General features: G+C 31.2%; 2 protein-coding genes and 1 long non-coding RNA gene across 6 annotated transcripts in view; 1 reads left to right on the top strand and 2 right to left on the bottom strand.

Annotated features, from left to right (window-relative positions):
- LOC118193142 (uncharacterized) overlaps positions 1-18,002 on the top strand; it is a 203,882-nt gene extending 185,880 nt beyond the window's left edge. The window contains exon 6 of one of the 2 annotated variants that reach the window (XR_015039818.1): positions 17,864-18,002. This is a non-coding gene — a long non-coding RNA (uncharacterized LOC118193142). The remainder of the gene's footprint in view (positions 1-17,863) is intronic. The other variant, XR_015039821.1, reaches the window with a different exon arrangement.
- Positions 1,211-1,732, bottom strand: LOC118193140 (dynein light chain Tctex-type protein 2B-like). The gene has a single exon (XM_085810270.1). It carries the CDS (start codon positions 1,730-1,732, stop codon positions 1,211-1,213), a length of 522 nt encoding a protein of 173 aa, XP_085666396.1.
- Positions 8,647-19,083, bottom strand: part of LOC118193137 (uncharacterized) — an 85,640-nt gene continuing 75,203 nt past the window's right edge. For all 3 annotated transcript variants that reach the window (XM_035364185.2, XM_035364184.2, XM_035364186.2), the window contains 4 exons: positions 17,838-18,116; positions 12,244-12,387; positions 12,055-12,143; positions 8,647-11,727 (listed from right to left, as the gene is read on the bottom strand). In XM_035364185.2, coding sequence (XP_035220076.1) covers positions 12,063-12,143; positions 12,244-12,387; positions 17,838-18,116 — 504 coding nt within the window. In that variant the 3' untranslated portion in view covers positions 8,647-11,727; positions 12,055-12,062. The remainder of the gene's footprint in view (positions 11,728-12,054; positions 12,144-12,243; positions 12,388-17,837; positions 18,117-19,083) is intronic.

Raw genomic sequence — 19,083 nt, 5'->3', positions numbered from 1 at the left:
GGATGCCGACATGCTTGCCGGTACTTGAATATCGACTTGATATTCTGCGTGCGACGAAGGGGGCACACGTGGAAGTTCATTGACAAGGGTAATGAAACTTTTTGAGTCTATCTAACCATTCATGTTATTAATTTTAATCTATCTTTATTATTTTATGAGTTATTAAACATCAAAGTGGGTCCGGGGCTTTATAAACACCCTGTATATTTAACAGATATATTTCCATGTTTTACGCTATCTATTTAATCCCGTTAAGAATAAAATTATTCTTCATTTCGTCGGCTACACCTTAAATAGGGGTTTTAAAATCGAAAAAATATAATAAATTTTTTAAAATAGGTAAATACATAAAGGGATATCAAAATTTGGTACTAATTTCAATGATCGTCAAACTTAAAAAAAATAATAATAAAATAAAATAAAAATAAAGCACAACTTTAATTTAAAAAAAATTTTTTTAATAAATTAAGCAAAATAAATTTATCTATTATGATTTGCATTAATTTAATAAAACAAGATATATGCGTTTTGAAACAATATAACTCAGTTCTTGAAGGTGTCAACAGAATATTTTCATATGTTAAAGAAGAAAGACCTGTTACATTCTCTCAATGAAGAGCTTTTCCAATAAATCAAAATCAGCCAAATTTTGAATTCTGTCTATTGTTTCTAACACTATTTTCGAAAATTCACACTAATGTTTTTAACTGCCATATATATACCGTTAATATATACCGTACATATAATTTTTGCGTTAGATTTGCTGAATTCTAGATTTAGAAAAGAAGTTTCAAAACAATGTTAAAAATGGAGCAGAATTCACCCTCCCCCATTGAAACTGAGGGCATTCTAAATTTCTTGTTTCATGCTGAAAACCACTATAATATTTACACATATAATTTAAAATTTCTTTTGTCTACTAGCAAAACCAAATACTAGCCATTTTATTGAAAAGCATGCAGTTTATATATATAATTTTTTAAATACCATAACTGCTTATAATTTTCATTATTCAATTTAGTTTCGTACTTACACAAATAGTGAAATGTATTACCACTCCCAAAAGTAAAACAGTAATTTTAATCCAGTTACGTTTGTTTACTGTTTATATATAATAAAAACTATAGCTGTAGAAAAAATATTAGCATTATCATAAGTAGCAGTAGCGTAATGATCGAATTCACGCTTCCAGAAACAGAGAAACGTTTGTTTACTGTTTATATATAACAAAAACTATGGCTGTAGAAAAAATGTTAGCATTATCATACGTAGCAATAGCGTAATGATCGCATTCATGCTTCCACAAACACAGAAACGTCATTATAATGTCCTGATCACATTTCTCTCCTACTGTAACTTGGCAAACAACTCTGTATCTATCTAATCCCATGTGCTTTACCTCTTCGCGAATAGTAGATGATATCTGGGCTACTATATCTTTCATATCAGAGCAGTATTCTTTATCCTGTAGATACTCTTGCAGAATGCGCCGGGCGATATTTACAATGCTACTTGATTTGAGCGTAGCACTAGGTCCCAGCTGGTAGGTGCACAATTCCTCATCACTTTCATAACCTACTTCTTCTTCACCTTCAACCTCAGATTCTTTCGTCTCCGCATGTAATTCTTCCTCAGCTTCAATCGGTAACACATGAGATACAAAAAAAGTTCCGGTGCCCTCGCTTTCGGTGTCCGGTTTTTGCTCGCTTTCAATTATCGAATCGTCCTCCATAACTAAAACTTAAAGCTCCATACGGAATTTTGGCGTCTTTGAGTTACTATGGCAACTGTTCATGAATGGGATTATTGTGCCATCTGGTGGGGGAAAAAAGATATAAAAAGACTATCGTGAAATTTTTACTGCTCTTAAAAGAAACGCATCAAAATTAAGTTCTATGATATTACATCTTATAAACGAAATAAAAATAGGTCTTTGTAAAATTCTGAATCAAGATAAATGACTATAAAAGTGACACACCTCGATATATACCGATTTTGCCCAAGATTACTGCTATTTGTGTTTTTTAGATTAACAACTTAAATTTTAGTTCTTCTGAGTCCATATAAAAAGGGAGAACATGTGGGCAATATAAAGCTTTTTTTAGTGGGAGTATTAAACTGTATCAGGAGTGAATATGAATATTTATAACACTTTCTAAAGCTATTAAAAATGCATTTGAATTGGAGTTTGATTCCCTCCTTTCTGAATAGATTATTTTTAATCGAATAATAAACACATATAGTGATATACGTATGGCAAATTATGAATCTTAACAGATGGCAAAATGTACGATATTTTTGCAGTTGTTTTGAAGAAGCTGTAAGGAATAATAATTCTCAAAACAGATATAAGGTCAGTGAAAATAAATAATGAATAAAGTTGAAATTTTATTTGTCACTTGTAATTTGATGCATTAAGTGACGTACAGGTAAGTGATTTTTTTTTTTTTTTTGGTTGTTGTTGTTGTTTTTTTTGTTTAAGTCTTTGTGCGTGCGTGTGTAGAAAAGCATATGGAGATGAACTAAAAGAATTCATTTATTCCATGGCATACACGAGAAACAAATGCCATCTATTCACCACAAAGTGGTGGTTTACAGCACATGAACGACACAAATTTTTCAGTGATCTGTGATTTGCTGGATCCACTACATACCACATTGCATCATTGTCAGTGAATACACTACGAAGCATGCATTTTAATATGAAGAACATATTTGTCCCGTATAAATCAAAGGGTTAATATTAGTGCATCATTAACAAAACTTTATTACATTAAAAATAAGAGAGTTATGTGCCAATTAATTAATTTGTGCAAAAACAAATAAATTATCAATTACGTTAGAACAATAAGTTCAATAATAAAAAGAAAAATCAATGAAAAAGTTTTTTTCTCCTGTAAATTTTCAGAATGCTTTGCAAAAATGCATAGTTTATGACTGAACCTGTAAGGTTTAGTCTTAAACTATGCATTAAACCTTAAGGTTAAATAATTTATTATTATTATTTGGATTAAAGATAAATTAAAGTTGTCTTTTTAATAAGATTAAAGATGTAAGATTCTTTTTAATATCATATAGTTATTAATTAAATTTATTCTGTACTGGATGTCAGACGGTTTATAGTAATTAGTATCACCAATGTTTTCTTTTTTGTCAAAAATAAAAATTTTTATGAAGTACACTGCTGGCCACCTAAATTGTAACACCAAGAAAGACAAGAGATATCACAACAAAATTTATTTAGTAAATAACATGTTGACCAAGTATCAAATGATTAAATTTATAGACTTCTGTGAAGTGTGGTTCCTTCCAGAATCAGTAGCCAGAGTAGCAGCCGCATTGATGGAGATCACCGCTGCCACACGCCTCGGCATTGATTCAAAGAGACTTTGGATGTGTTCTTGGGGTACAGCAGCTTCCACGTTGCATAAGTTGATCTGGTGTGGCAGCTTGGGATGTAATCTGGGTCAATCATTCAGCAACTATGGACCACATGTTTTCTATCGGCGAAAGATCCGGAGAGCGAGCCGGCCGGTCAAGCAATTCAATCTGACGAAGCAATGGACGTCTTGCGAACAGACCACTCTGCTGTAAACGGTGTCAATGGTACGCGCAGACACTGCATGATGCGTTACAGACTGAATGTGCTGTGCTGTGCTATGGTTAGTGATATGACTGACCGATCCGTCACTGCCATGCGCACAATGTTCCTGTTATCACGCGAATAGGTGCACTGAGGTGGATGCAATCGAACACGTCGGTCCGTTGTATTCTCCTGCATCCAACGGTCACATATCCGCATTACAGTTGTTTGGTTTCGTCCAACAACTATCACATATCCGCATTATAGTTATTTGGTTACACGACTACCGATTTCCCTGAAAGATAATCCACACTCTCGGTAGGCCACTATCCTTCCTCTGTCGAACTCGGATACTTGATCAAACGATGATCGCTGTTTACTACGAGGCATAATTGATAATTTTTTTGAAAAAAAAAAAAAAAAAAAAAATTGCCGAACTTGAAATTGTCGAAAACTCCAAGCCTTAAATAGCGTTTTGAAGTGGCGCCACAGGCGCGCGTGATGTGCGTCTGCGCTGAAATTCTAATCATTTGCATATCTCACCTCCGCTAATGCATGTTGTAAATTTTATATTATTTGCACGCTTCCTTCAGGGTGTTGCATTTACGGTGGCCAGCAGTGTACTTTTGTATAACTACATCATACTTTCAAAACTTAACTCTTTAATTTTTTATATTAACAACCCTATTAAAGACACAGAAATTAAACAATCAGTTTTACAATGCTTATGACAGCAGTATGCAGTAAAAATTAACTTTGCTTGTTGTGCAAACAAGAATGTACTTTAATAGCCAAAGCTCTAGTTAGAATTTTCAGTGCCTTGGAAGAACTGAATATTTTACACCTACTCCTGTTTGCCAAGAACGGAAATCATTTCATTCTAAAAATTCATAACATCAATTTGGTGCCCAGTGGAAGCTGCGCCTGGGACAGATGTCCCCTCTTGCTCCCTTTGAGTGACACTACTGTTAACAGCACTACTTAATTTACCTGTTTATTGATTCCAGTACCTCAAAATTATGTAAATATAAATTACAATTAAATAATGAAATTTTAAATGATATAAAAAGAAATTATACATGAAATTTGAAATGTTTTACATTACAATAATATCCCATAAAATTTCATTACTAATTTTAAGTTGCGGTGTTATATAAAAACTTATTATTAAATCATATTTGTCACCAGTTTCAATCATAATTCATTTTCTGATAAACAAGGAAAAAATTACTTAACTGCATACTTAGTCCTTTTGTTATTTATTTAGCAATAATTATAACACTACTTTTATTATCAGAATGAACTAAAGTTATCTGTAGTTAATTAAAGTAACACTTAAATGTACATTAACTTTATTAATTAAAAAAGTCAGCAATAATCACATTCTTAACCCCTTAATCTACAATGATGGGCATAGCCTGCATACGATGGTCGGGCCAAAACTAACTTTCACAAGCTTAGCCCGCGTACGATGGTCGGGCCAAACCTAACTTTCATGGGCATAGCCCGCGTACGGTGATTGGGCCAGAAGTGAATATTACGTGGAATATTTGATACGCAATTACAGTCTAATGTAGTAGATAATTGTAGTAGACGTAAGTATTACAAAAATGTTTATTTATACAAAACTCTAAAATACAAAATTAGTAATATGTAATGGTATGATATATTTCAAAGCATTCTGGTACATGTAACGGAACTTTACACTTTTTACGCTTGTGTTCTATGTGGATTTTCTCGTACTTGATCTGCATACTGATTCGTTTCAGTTACAATATTGTTCCAAAATATGTCATCAAATACTAGATTAAATATATCAAATTCTCCTCTACTTCCTCCTAATTGACATAAGGCTTCCTCTCTTATGCTAGGAGTCATCGTATAGTCCCAGATTTTTGGACTATTTCTTATTTCTTTCCAAAGCCAGGACTCTGGTAGTTGATCGTCATCGGATGCATCATCAATAATTATTCACCTATACTTTCTTCGAAAATTACATAATTTGTCATGTTTACAATTGCCCGGATTAGCGTGTTACACAAGTCGTGCAAATGTCCCGAACGCTGCGCGAGCTTGTATACAATTTCGGCCCAACATCTTCGAATCTAAATCATTGGTTAAGGGTTAAGGATAGCTAGATTTTAATAATGTGGCTATGATAGCAAATTTACAGAATAAGATGAAAATCTAGATAGATGCTCTAAAACTCTCCATTTCTTACATTTCTGGCAGACCTTTTTCTTTGATTAATCAATTAAATAAAAAAATTTCAAGTGAATAATTAGTCAATTTACCTCTATAAAATGTTTAAAACTTTCTTTAACACTTATGCATGTTTTTAATGGTTGGAAGAAATTCTTATATAATATACAGTATTCCTTAATAACCCATACAACTGGAAAATATTTGCTCAAATATTTATTTTTTGAATTTGCTGATCAAGCTGGTACTTGTGTACTGTAATTACAAATGATTTATGTCCCACTGATTATGCACATCAGTAACAAATATAAAAACTATCAGCTTAGTAATGCTACAAAAAGCACAAATGATGCAAAAACTGCTTGATGTGTCAAATCACACTGTGGTAAAATATAATAATTGGTACTTTACAATTAAAACTACTAAAGAAAAATACTTTGGTAAATAGTTTGTCTGGTAACATTATTTAATGATGAAAACTTCAAAATTGCATTGAGTGAATTTTTTGATTGATATCATTATCAAAACAATAATAATATAAAATTGTGGTCCAATTTTTTTTTTTTTTTCATCAAAGTAAACAAAAGTTTGATTAATTTGAACTAAGATAACAAGAACACTGTAACATGATGAGTTTACAATTTTTTAATGTTAAAATCTTTTTTCAAAGTAATTTCTTGTTTTATGTTGTTTGAACTCAACAATAAGGATTAGTGTTTCACCAGTTTTTTAAATAGTTGGTATCAGGTAACAAGGCAGTACCACTGATACCTCAAGATATATCCTGATGGCTCCATCCACTTTTGAAGACCCTTAAACAACATGAACAGATAAATCATACTTCCCAAAATTAAAGAAAAGCTTCAGTTTAATTTCACAACAAGGAAAAATTTTTCATATGTAAATGTCTTATATTCTAATACCATATAAAAATTTTAAAATGTATTGCATACAAATTATCTGTTAATAACATCTGTTATTGTTTGCATGCACATGCTCAAAAGCTTAATGGTGAAAAATACAAGAATTTTTAAAAACATTTGTATTCTTAAAAGTGGTACTACTCTTATATGCGCCCTCGGATCGCCCAATGCGGTGATATGTGTTTTGTGCTGGTTTTTGGTGTAATTGCGTGTTCTGCGATGGTTTTGGAGGCGATGTTGGTTTTTATGGCAATCCTTTTTACGTGGAAACTTGTTGATTTTACTGAAATGGTTTCAAAGACTTGTTGGCAAAAGTTTAGTCGCGTGCCTGGTACAGCTATTTTTTCGGGTGCCTGGAAATTCTACAAGTATTTAGGAGAAGAAGGTTTTAAACATTTATTTGTAAAAGAAAACAGTTTTGTAAATAGTGAGTGTGGCTGTCATATAAATACAATATAGATTACCTGGCAGCATGTTAAAGCTATGTTGCCAACTTATAATCAGCGAAATGCGATTTTGTGTTTTATTTGTTGTTTTATATATTTTTCTATTGTTCTGAAATGGGAGAAGATGCTTTTAACAAATTTGTGGTGAAATTGTTTTGGTGATGTTTGAAATTGGTATTTCTGCTGTTCGAAGAAGCATTCATTCATGGTAACTGCATTATATTTTATTCTTGTTCTTATTTTGTAGATTGTTATGTTCAATGTTTTCTTAGTATGAATTTCTGTCGTTATTGTTTTTTTTAATTGTTTGAAATTTATTTTAGTTTATTTTGTTGATTAGTGTGCAATGCCTATATTGTGCAATTCATAGATGTTTTTCAAAGTTTAAACAGAAGGCTGTGTTCATGGTATTCTTTGAAATTTATTGTTGTTATGTTAATTTATTAGAGCGAGGTGTGCGTAGTTCGTAGACTCCTTCGCTGCATAGATTGTACAATTCTGTGGTGTTTTTTTAAGTTCAAACATATTGCTGTGTACATGGATTCTTGTCAAATACTTTTGGTTAGAAACTTTACATTTTTGCTATCTAAATTTGTTGTTTTTGTTTCAAATTTTTAGCTTAAATTATGTGTTTTGCATGTGGGAAAACCGCGTTTTTGGAGACATTTTAGGCTTAAAGTTCGAAATGTAGACAAAAAACTTAGATAGTAATATGGCAGCATGGAGTTTCTCGCCAAAAATGTTTGGCGAGAAATTTGGCTACTTGAGGGTGCATATCAGAGTAGTTCCAAATCAAGTTTCAAACAAAAAATAATTATAAGCTGTTGGAATTTGGAATATAACAAAATGAACACATAGGAAAATAATGACTTTAGAAACTGAATATTAGTCATGCGTATGTTTGCCTAAATAATTGTTATAGGCATGGTTATCAGAATTTACTGTATTCTAAGGCCTTTACCGATTAATGTTGTGACTTATCTCACTTGTCTGACAATAACATCAGAACAAGCCCACAAAACCTCCTAGTTCCTTAAAACTTTCTGACATCATGTAATAATTTTGTTTTCTATTCAACATTTAAAAAGAAAAAGAAAAAAAAAAAAGGAATGTAGGGTATAATTTATTTTAATCTTATTTTCCTTTTATAACATACTATTTTAAGGAAAAATTTGCACACTTCTTTTGCTGCAATTAAGATAAAGTGTTCCAATTAAATACTCTTTTAATAACACGAAATCATATAATAATATGAAACCATTCAATGATATTTCATAAGAACAATTCATTCACAACAAAATATATACAATAATATTGCTCCAATTAAAATTACAGAAAAAATAATTTAACCAGAATTTCAACTGCTTAAATTTATATACATAAGTATATGAAAGTCATATACTTATGTATATAAATTTGAAATTAATAATGGTTCATTTTCTTGTGCATAAAAAATTTTTATCTTTTCATTTGAAGAAAATAATGACTCAGATTGTTTTATATTAGTTTAATATTTTTCTCAATAACAATTTACAAATATTACATACAAAAATTAATCTAAAATTTTAAAAACAAACAATGATACAGAAGTACGAACATTCCAATAAATAACAAAAATTCAAAACCAGCAGAAAGATTTTTTTTAAATGGAACCAAAAATTTAAATGGCAGTGAGCAAGGATTAAGCTCAAAATTGATATCATTTTAAAGTACATATGGGGTACATGATTATTCATTTGTCTAGTTATAAGTAACAATTCAGTGAGTTATACATTAAATGCAATTCAAAATATCAAAGACTTTTTAACAAAGCAAATAACAATTCAAAATATCAAAGACAAAAACTAAAAATAATATTCATGTCAAAGGAAAATATCCCCTCCCCCTCCTCCATTTTCACATCAGATATTTCATCTACAAGAATGTAGGTAACTACTTCTGGGTCATTATATCTTATTTTAAAATCCTAAATTTTTGGATACCTCCTGAAAATAATTTCAATAATAATAGAAATATTATTTCAGAAATATATATATATATATATATATGTAATATTAAAAGCACAAAGGAAAAACGGAACACTGTCGATGCGTGCTTATCCTATATTGAAGAAGAAGTAATCTGATTGCGTCGTAAGCTAATGTGTTGACTTCGTAAATAAAACTTGGCAGTAGAAGCGATTTTAATTCCATTTTTATTTCCAATTGATATTTGTGGCCACAATCACTTGGCACTCTAGTCGTGCCTTTCCACAGAAGATTTACATTTTTGATATTGTTGAGATAGAAAGCAAGCCAGGAAATTACATCTTAGCAGAGTAGAGGGCAAAAGCTGAAGTGCGTAGTTATGAAAGATGGAAGCACGCGAAGAGAAAAGTTTTGGTTTACAACGACAGTTTCAGTTCTTAATTATTACGTCATCAGAGTTGCACGGGCCATAGAGTGATCTAGAAATGACGCAATGCAGAGAAGTTATTACGATTTCAGAATAGAGAGGAAGAATTAATGTTTATAGTTTAATCTATAATTTTGATTCATATATTTTTATCTTACATATATATAATACACTACTCCATTTCCAAAAGAAATATCAATAATGCTTTCATATGTGATGTTGAAGACCTAATATTTGTGAAATGCTCCCTAAGTTTTCTTAGTTAACCGACCGCTAGCGGTTCAACAGGATACGCATGTCCGACCGGCAGCTCAGCTAGATTCTCACTGTCTTAATAACTGTCAGGACAATCTGATAAATCGTCTAAATAAAACTCTTCAGTACCATTTTTTCGCTCATTGTGAATGGTAATTTTTTAAAAAAATGGTGTGAAAATGTGGGAGTTTACGAAGCAATGCACTTAACGCAAGTGAGCAATGTATCTCAATACAAATATTAAAATGCAGATTGTGTAGCAAATGGCAATTGTTTACTGCCATGGCTACCACTTGCTAGGCTATTTTTAGGTAACCCCGAGAAAAAAGTGATTAATAGGCTCTCATTCGGTAGGCGTAGGTGAAAAAAAGCCGATTAATAGGTTATCATTCGGTAGGCATTGGCAAAAAGAGGGCAATTAATAGCAATCAGTTGGTAGGCATTGGTGATAAAAAGCAGATTAATAGGTTATCGGTCGGTAGGCGTTGGCGATAAAAAGCCAATTAATAGGCGATCGGCCAATTAAATGGTTGAAAAAGGCTACATAAAAATGTATTAAAAATAAACTCCCCCTCCTGATTGCATTAAATTTTATTAAAATTTTAAATCAGTACTTTTTATCTAATCTTTCTCCAATAATCCTTTGCATCTTCACATTTATTAAAGTTTGAGAAATTACAAAACTAAACTACAAAAATTAAAATTTCTCAAGTTAGTGTTAACTAATGATATGCCCATTTTAAGAAAATCTATAGCTTGATATGGCAGAGTCACTGAGTTCTTTTGCATCATATCCAGTTTAACAAACAATTTTAAAAACTAACTTGAGAAACTTCATCTATTTTGTACAATTAAATCACATTATATATATTTTTTCTTTGCTTTTAAAGCCACCACACTATATATAGTATCTTTAACATCATATTATTGTATTCAAAATTCCAACAGAAACTCCCAAAATCAGTGCTAGTACAATTAACACTGAATAAAAATGATAACATAGTAACTGTCACTTTAAATTTTTAATTTTCAATAATACTAATTAATAAGATCAAATCAACCTAAATTTAAGAAATATCTAAAGAATATAATAAAGTGATTCATAACATAATTTTAGTTAAATATTAAGCATAATGATATTTATAATTTCTAAAAATTAATTCAGAATTTACATATTTAGACTGAAAATAAAAATACTTAGACAGAAACATATCTAGGTTCTTTTATTTAGTTCATGAATCATAAAAATGGTTGAAAAAGGCTACATAAAAATGTATTAAAAATAAACTCCCCCTCCTGATTGCATTAAATTTTATTAAAATTTTAAATCAGTACTTTTTATCTAATTTTTCTCCAATAATTTTTTGCATCTTCACATTTATTAAAGTTTGGGAAATTACAAAAACTACAAAAATTAAAATGAAATCAGTCCTTAAGTTTACTAAAAAATTACACTTGTACAACACACTTTCAGGTACATCAATAAAAAACTTGTATAGTAAAATATTATGAAGAAAACTACATTGAAATTTGGAAATATTACTAAGCTTTCACTTGAATAAATAATCAAAACAGTATTTTCGATATCTTCACCCTTCATAAAAAAAAGCCAATAATTATAGTAAAAATGTAAATACATTTTTACTATAATTTGATATAAAAATTTGATATCAAAATAAAGAAATCAAAAATATATAATTTATATTTAATTACACAACACTTCAAAATTTTTGAAGCCTTAGAAAAAATTACATAAAAATTTTCAAATTAAAAATTTTTTTTTAGAATAAAAAATTTTTTGCTGTGATATTTTCTTTAACTTTCTTTTTCACTTTTACAATTCCATGATCTTGTTAAATGTGAATTTCACTGCCATTATCTGAGAAACTATGCAGATTTCCAATCTTCTACAGCAGTCATTTTCCTTAGATAAAATGGAAATTATATTTTTTAAAGTAAAACATAGGTATTTTAGATATTAAAAGCACCATCTTATAAAATTTCTTATATTAGCAAACACTTGACGGCATACACCTGTATAAATAAGTATAGCACTTTTCTCACTGAATTATAATCTTTAACTATAAAACAATAAATAATCAAATAAAATTTGCCTTTTTTTTATTACTTGCCTAAATCAAATACATATATAAATGGCCCATATTTTTTACAATATTTTATAATAATGCAATATACTGCTTTTTCTTTGCAAAGAAAGATTTTTTAAGAAAATAATCTAGATACTACTTACTTTAACAATTAATGACAATAGCTGCATTTAGGATGACAACGAGAACCATCTACCATGCATTTGCATCCACCACTGGTATCACCCCTACCCTGATGATAGAAATAAACACATTTTAGAATCCTATATCATCTATTTTACTAAAACTGAATTGCAATATCATATTTTCAAAATAAGTCATAAATAACTTACTCCTGGTCCCCATCGTGGGCCTTTAGTGACCCAACAAACTTCAGTATGGCACATGGAACATTTCAGCCAATCACAGCCCCATTTTTTCATTAAAATCACTTGACACTGAGGACATTCCATAGCTTCTCCATTCTGAACCATATTCTTTAACAAAGAAATGTAACAATTAAATATATAAATTTTTCCATATCATTGCCTAACTGAAAAGTTTAACTTAAAACTACTGAACAAAAAAAAACATATTTTAAAAATATATTCTCATTTCCATAAAAATAAGAAAAATCATACACTATTTCATTACACATGATATGCACTACATTTGGTATGGAAGATGTATAAAAAAATCTCAATTAAACATTTCTTGAACAGCTAGTCATGAAAATATACAGGGGTTGGACAAAAATATGAAAACACCTTTAAAAAAACATGTTTCTTTGCTTAATATGGTGTAGGAAACCCGTTGGCATCCAAAACAGCTTGCAGTCTTCTCGGAATGGATAAATACAGTTCCTGTATGTTTGCCAAGGGCATATTATACCATTCTTCCTACAAAATGTTGGCAAGTTCAGATAACGATGTTGGCGATGGATAATGAGAACGCACTTTCCGTTCCAATGTAGACCACAAAGGTTCAATAATATTCAGGTCTGGTGACTGTGGTGGCCAGGGGAGATGGGACAACTCATCCTCGTGCTCAGTCCTGGACAATGTGAGCTGTGTGAACAGGGGCTTTGTCGTCTTGGAAGACACCATCACCATCGGGGAACAAAGTTTGTACCATGGGATGAACTTGATCGGTCAAAATGTTCACATAAGTCTTGGCAGTCATGTGCCCTGACACAGTTATCATGGGGCTAGCAGAGAACCACGATATGGCTGCCCAAACCATAACAGAACCCCCGCCATGTTTCACTCTTGGCAACAAGCAGTCTGTATTATAGGCTTGAGATGGTGTTTTCCAGACGTAAATTCGGCCAGAAGTGGGAAACAATGTGAAAGAAGACTCGTCAGACCATATTACTCGCTTCCACTGCTCTATAGTCCAGGCTTTATGACTTAAACACCACCTTTTCCTGTTACGGGCATTAGCATCACTGATGAGTGGCTTCTCAATTGCAGCACGGCCAGCAATTCCCTGTTTATGAAGCTCCCGTCTAATTGTTTTGGTACTCACAGTGTTCGGTAACACAGCATTCATTTCAGCAGTAACGTTTGCAGCTGTGGTCTTCTTATTTTTCGCCACAATTGTTCTGAGTGATCGTCTTAATGATCGTCTGTCACGATCACTCAGGACACACTTTCGTCCGCGCTGTGATTTAGCAGATTATGTTTTTCTGCTTTTCAAATATGCGGAATAAATCTTCGATATAGTACCTCTTGAAACATTAAACACCTTGGCTACCTTGCTTACGGAAGCACCTACCATACGTGCTCCAACAATTTGCCCACGTTCGAAGTCTGTTAACTCTGACATAATGCAATGACAACCTCACATAACAGTACTCCGACAACAACTGAACTGTTTAGCACATTTACGAAGTTGTATAGGTGACGTCAGTAGTCAAAAATGCCAGCGCCACCTACATATTTCATTAAAATCAATCTTTCTTTTCAAACATGCATTTCACAAGGTGTTTCCATATTTTTGTCCATCCACTGTAATTCCAGTTAAAAAATAAACAAACAGGATAAGCTTTCAGAGTACTTATGAGACCCATGACTACCTTCAGTACAAATACACAAAATTTAAATTTACATATGTTCTTTTGCATAGAAAGTTCTGTTCGTAAGTGACTTCTTATGCCACTACAAATCTCTTTACGGAAAACTAGATCTACAACAAACTACCCCCAGAAACCAATGGTTCTCTTAATGTAGGTTACAACAGTACATCAGAAAACAATTTCTAGTAGTTGCAAAAAAAAAAAAGTTCTCAAATGCTGTTTTTCTTATCATATAATTTTAATACGCTTATACTGTAATTCCAAATTAATTTATAATTGTTAATAATTTATCATTACTTCAGCAATATAGTATTTTCACTTAGAAATCTCTTTTTTTTTTTTTTCCTTCACAACTAAATGCATGTAGATTACAAAGCTAGAAAGTTTGGAAAACCACTTTGATGAGGAAAAAATTGGGGAAAAATAATAACAAATTTTTTAAAAAAAATAAGGAAGCTTTCAGATTTTATATTATGCCTAAGAGGGTGATTTTCTTTTTCTTTCTTTTCTTTTCTTTTTTTTTTTTTTCCTTCTTTCATTTACAAATGCATACATATTTTGAGAGTATTTGGGCTAAAAATATTTAAGAAACAACATATCTTTGGAATTTCTGAAAGACAGGCTTGCACACTGCAAATAAAGATATTTTATTCCCTACAGTCATTTGCCACTACTCGCTTTGAAATTGTTGAGTTTCTTAATCAAAAATTCGTTAAAGTTTAAAAAATATGAAATAGGTAATAAAACAAATTAGAAATTAAAGATTCATGCTTCCAAGTGCCCATATTCAGGTGGAGGACTATGTTATTCAAAATTTGACGGCTCTAGGTATTGTTTTTTTTTTCACAATGCGAGAAACATACATACATTCGTGCAGATTCATACTAGTGTAATGTAAACGACAGTTAGAAGCAACATTTGCAGACATTCCCTCAAACTTTTAATTACTGGCATCTCAGGTAACCTCCTTCTTGCTCTCTTCCTAACTTCCCCCCCTCTCCTTTTTTTGTTTTTAAAAGCAACATGGTTAAAAAACGTTTTTCATTGACAGTTTTAGTCCATAAAAAATTCAAATCCACAAAGTTGTAGTCCACAAAAAATCTATGTAGTCCATAAAAAATTCAGATTTCATATTTTTTACCAAAAAATGTCAACAGACAGATCTATCATAAACTGAAAGTGTAATTTATTTCATTATTTTTTTTAGAACTAGCTGCCTAAGCAGCCAGCCTCCCAAACTAGCTATTATTAAAAAAAAGTATAAATGATTATTTTAATGAGCCCAGTTAAAGTAATTTCAGGAGTCTAGCTAGTAGTTAACACTGTTGAAAAATTGCATTTATTGCTTTTAAATTAATTAGTTTGTTAAGCATTAACAGACAAAATCAATTTGATACTAGCACATGGAAAATAAAAATAATTTTGGGGGGAGGCAGAGCCAAAATATTTCTATTAAATATAATTACCTAGAAAACTCTGGTTTATGGGAATTTTAAAAATTTACAAATGGATATGTAACATTTAGCATAAAATAACATAATTAAAAATTATGCAATAAACTGATTCAGATAAAAATTTGTACAATGAAGATTTACAATAGTTTGATCTATTAATTCTCAGACTGCAACATCTATTTAAAATGCTTACACATTTTAGAATACAATCTGCATATAGGTTAATGAATATAACACACAAAATATGTATGCAACTCATATTTATTGCATACATTTCTTTCATCCATTACTGAAACCCTGTAACAGATACATTCCTGTCACCTTAATGAACTAATAAATTTTTAAAAGGTAGCACTAATTACAGATGTTTGCAAAACTATCTATCTTATATTTATTACGTAGGTCAGTCAGAAAGTTTGTTGCACTTCTGCGTAAATTTGTTCCGTCTAAGACTATTTGGATGACACTGTGTGGCAACACTTCAGACATGTACCTTTATTGCGCAACATAGTGGCTTCCCCGAGGCATTAGTTTTCCTGATAATCAGTTGCAAACACGTCTCGACAGCTGCAAATAGCATCCAAATTGGAAATGCATGCAGTGATTCATTTTTCATGGTGAAAAAAGTGCAACTACACTAAAATTTATGGGCAGTTGCATGAAGTGTATGGTGAAACTGCAATGTCACGTGAAGTTATCGCGAAATGGTGCAACATGTGTGAGAATGGACATACAGATATTGACCACGCTGAGCACGAGGGAAGACCACTTGCGCTCAGTGTCGTCAATATCTGTATGTTCAACAAATTCGGAAATCGCCGCTCGCATGAATGAATGCATTCTTGCAAACAGACGCATAAGAATAGACAAAATCTCAAATGAACTGGATATTTCTCATAGAAATGTGCATAAAAGTATTGCCGATCAACTTAAATTTTGTAAAGTTTGTGCTCGATGGGTGCCAAGTCTATTGACATGGGAACATGAAGTAAAGTGTTTTGAAAGTGCATTTGCATATCTGCAACGATCCCAAATGGAAGGAAATGAGTTTTTGGACAAAATTGTGCCTGAAGATGACACTTGGATTCACCACTTCTCACCTGAAAAAAAACGCAGCTAGCTCAAGTGGAAACACTGCAGTTCCCCAGCACAAACAGTGTCAAACTGTTACATTTGCAGGAAAGGTGATGATGATGCGGTTTTTCAACAGAGAAGGCGTGGTGCATACAGAGTTCATGCCAAAGGGTACAACAATTAATGCATCTTCTTATTCTTAACCCTCTGAGCGTTATGGGTTTAGCCTTGAAATTTCAAAGTTCCTCAAATTGTAATGAATAAGTGATATTTTCTTGATTTTAATGAAAAAATTACTCTCATTTTGTACCTTGATTCCTTTTCTTCCAATATACATCCAAACTGAAATAAGATGCATTAAAAGCTAGCAGGAATTTTCATGTATAATGAATGTGGAAGGCCACCTTCTGTAGGGAATTTTCCGGCCTTAACGCTGAGAGGGTTAAACACTAAAACGATTGCGGAAATCACTTAAAAATCAACAGCCGTGTAAACTGTCAAAAGGTACTGTGCTCCTGCATGACAATGCAAGACGGCATGCAGCAAAACAAACGTGCGAACTTCTGAAAAAGTTTAGGTGGGAAGTGTGGAATCACCCTCCTTATAGCCCAGATCTTTCACCTCCTGAACTTCCATTTGTTTGGTCCCATGAAACAAGAACTTTCAAAGTGACAGTGCCATTCAGATGCCGAAGTGAAAGCTGCAGCCCAACAATGGTTATTTGACATTGGATGGGATTTCTTTGCAGAAGGCATCGAAAAACTTGTACCACACCTTGACAAATGCTTAAATAATGGAGGTAAATTACCTTGAAAAGTAGATTTTGAATGGAACTTTAAGATATAAGTATTGTAAAATTTTGCTCCTGTTTTGTTTTCTTAGCCTATGCAACTAACATTTGGACTGACCCTCCATCACACATTGTTATATAAGCATTATCACAAATAGTTTGATATAAAAATTTATAAGTTATGTTTGAAATTATAATTCTTCTAAGTTAATGGCCTAAATGTGAAATAAATATTGCAATTTCACTTAAGGGCTTAAAATTATATTACATAGAAAAATTCAACCCCCCCCCCCAAGATTTTTTTATTCTATAACATTTTAAGCAATTTATTTAGCATATACCAATATAAAATATAATGTACATAACATATAATTGTATTTAAATAATATTTCATATCATCTACACAAAGTTTTATTTTTAGTTTATTTCAGTGCAAAAAAATAATTTTTTTAAAAATTATTCATGAAAACCTTTTTATAGCATTAAACTAGAAATTAAGCTAATAACATTTGAATTATCACATCTATAAAATATAAGCAGTATTAAAATAACCTGTAGATATTCCTTTGTTTTCTTAGCTTCTTCACTACTGTCACATCTAAATGCGACATCATCTTGAAATTGCCGACAGTTTTTCCCTTCATGTATAGCAGCACATGTTAGGCAATTGGTGTGTTTACAGACAGGACACAAAAAAGTGTTAACGTTATCTTCAAAAAGACACCATCCAGGACAATCAGGAGTTTTACAATGAAAACTGTCTAGAGCTTGGCTTTCTGCTAATGCCATACTTCTCTGCAAGTGTTTCTCATATACCTGAGGTGAGACAAGCTGCAAAAATGTAATATGCCATTATTTAGTCATTGAATTTTTACTTTTCTTTTAAAAGTATTTACTAATTAAAATGCAAAGCTTAACAAAAAAACATCTTTGAATGATGAAGTCTCTAAATGTGAATTTAATATTTAAAAGCAACTTACTCTGACATTTAAATTTAACTCACTGAACTAAAAGATTTCATTTGATACAATGTTTTCTGCAAAGAGTTATCAGCCTTGTAAGTTATTTTTAAGTGTCTAAAAGCATGGTATTAAATTTTAATAAATTGAGTATGTTACAAAAAAAATTAAATACAAAAAACAAGAAATTATATTCCATAGTTCCCATCAGTAAGGAAACATTGTCAAAATGTAATTTTGACCATATTCTGCCAGTATTTTTTTTATCATACATCCAAATGGCAGAACACATAAAAAATTATATTGTCATTCCATTACTCCTTGCACATCAAGAATTATTTACTTACAAAAAAAAAAAAAAAAAAAAAAAAAAAACTTTATTTATCTAGATTTATTACATTTATTAATTTTTACACATCTTGATAGGTTTATTCATAAAAACAAATAGTATGTATTAATTTTACAACAATTACTGAAAAAGGGAAAATACAAATCACTATGTGAAAATCACAAGATATAAGTCCAGTATACAGTATGTGTTGATAAATATGCAATATAAAGTGTTTAGATAGCCTTGTAGATATGTATATGATCTAAGAAAAGAAACTTAAATTTCTAGTCATGAAAATATAGAACTAGTAAAATATAAATTAACAGAAGATAAAAAATATCTTAACTCGTTACTTTTCCCCCCTTAAAATTTTTACAATATTTATACTTTCAAAATTATTAGAATGCATTTTCTGATATTTAAATGGAATAAATGGCTTTTCCAGTCAGTAATTTTCAATATAAGAATTGACACGTGAATATCTATCTATCTAATCTATTTCTAACAA

Source organism: Stegodyphus dumicola, chromosome 2, assembly GCF_044657685.1.
Source record: "Stegodyphus dumicola isolate Sdum_Otavi_A_Nest chromosome 2, ASM4465768v1".
NCBI lineage: Eukaryota > Metazoa > Arthropoda > Arachnida > Araneae > Eresidae > Stegodyphus > Stegodyphus dumicola.
Note: the sequence above shows the minus strand (reverse complement) of the source record. Positions and strands in the feature narration are given on the sequence as shown.

Bases quoted from the DNA above. Each gene is read 5' to 3' on its own strand.
- LOC118193140 (XM_085810270.1), bottom strand. From the start codon at position 1,732: ATGGAGGACGATTCGATAATTGAAAGCGAGCAAAAACCGGACACCGAA.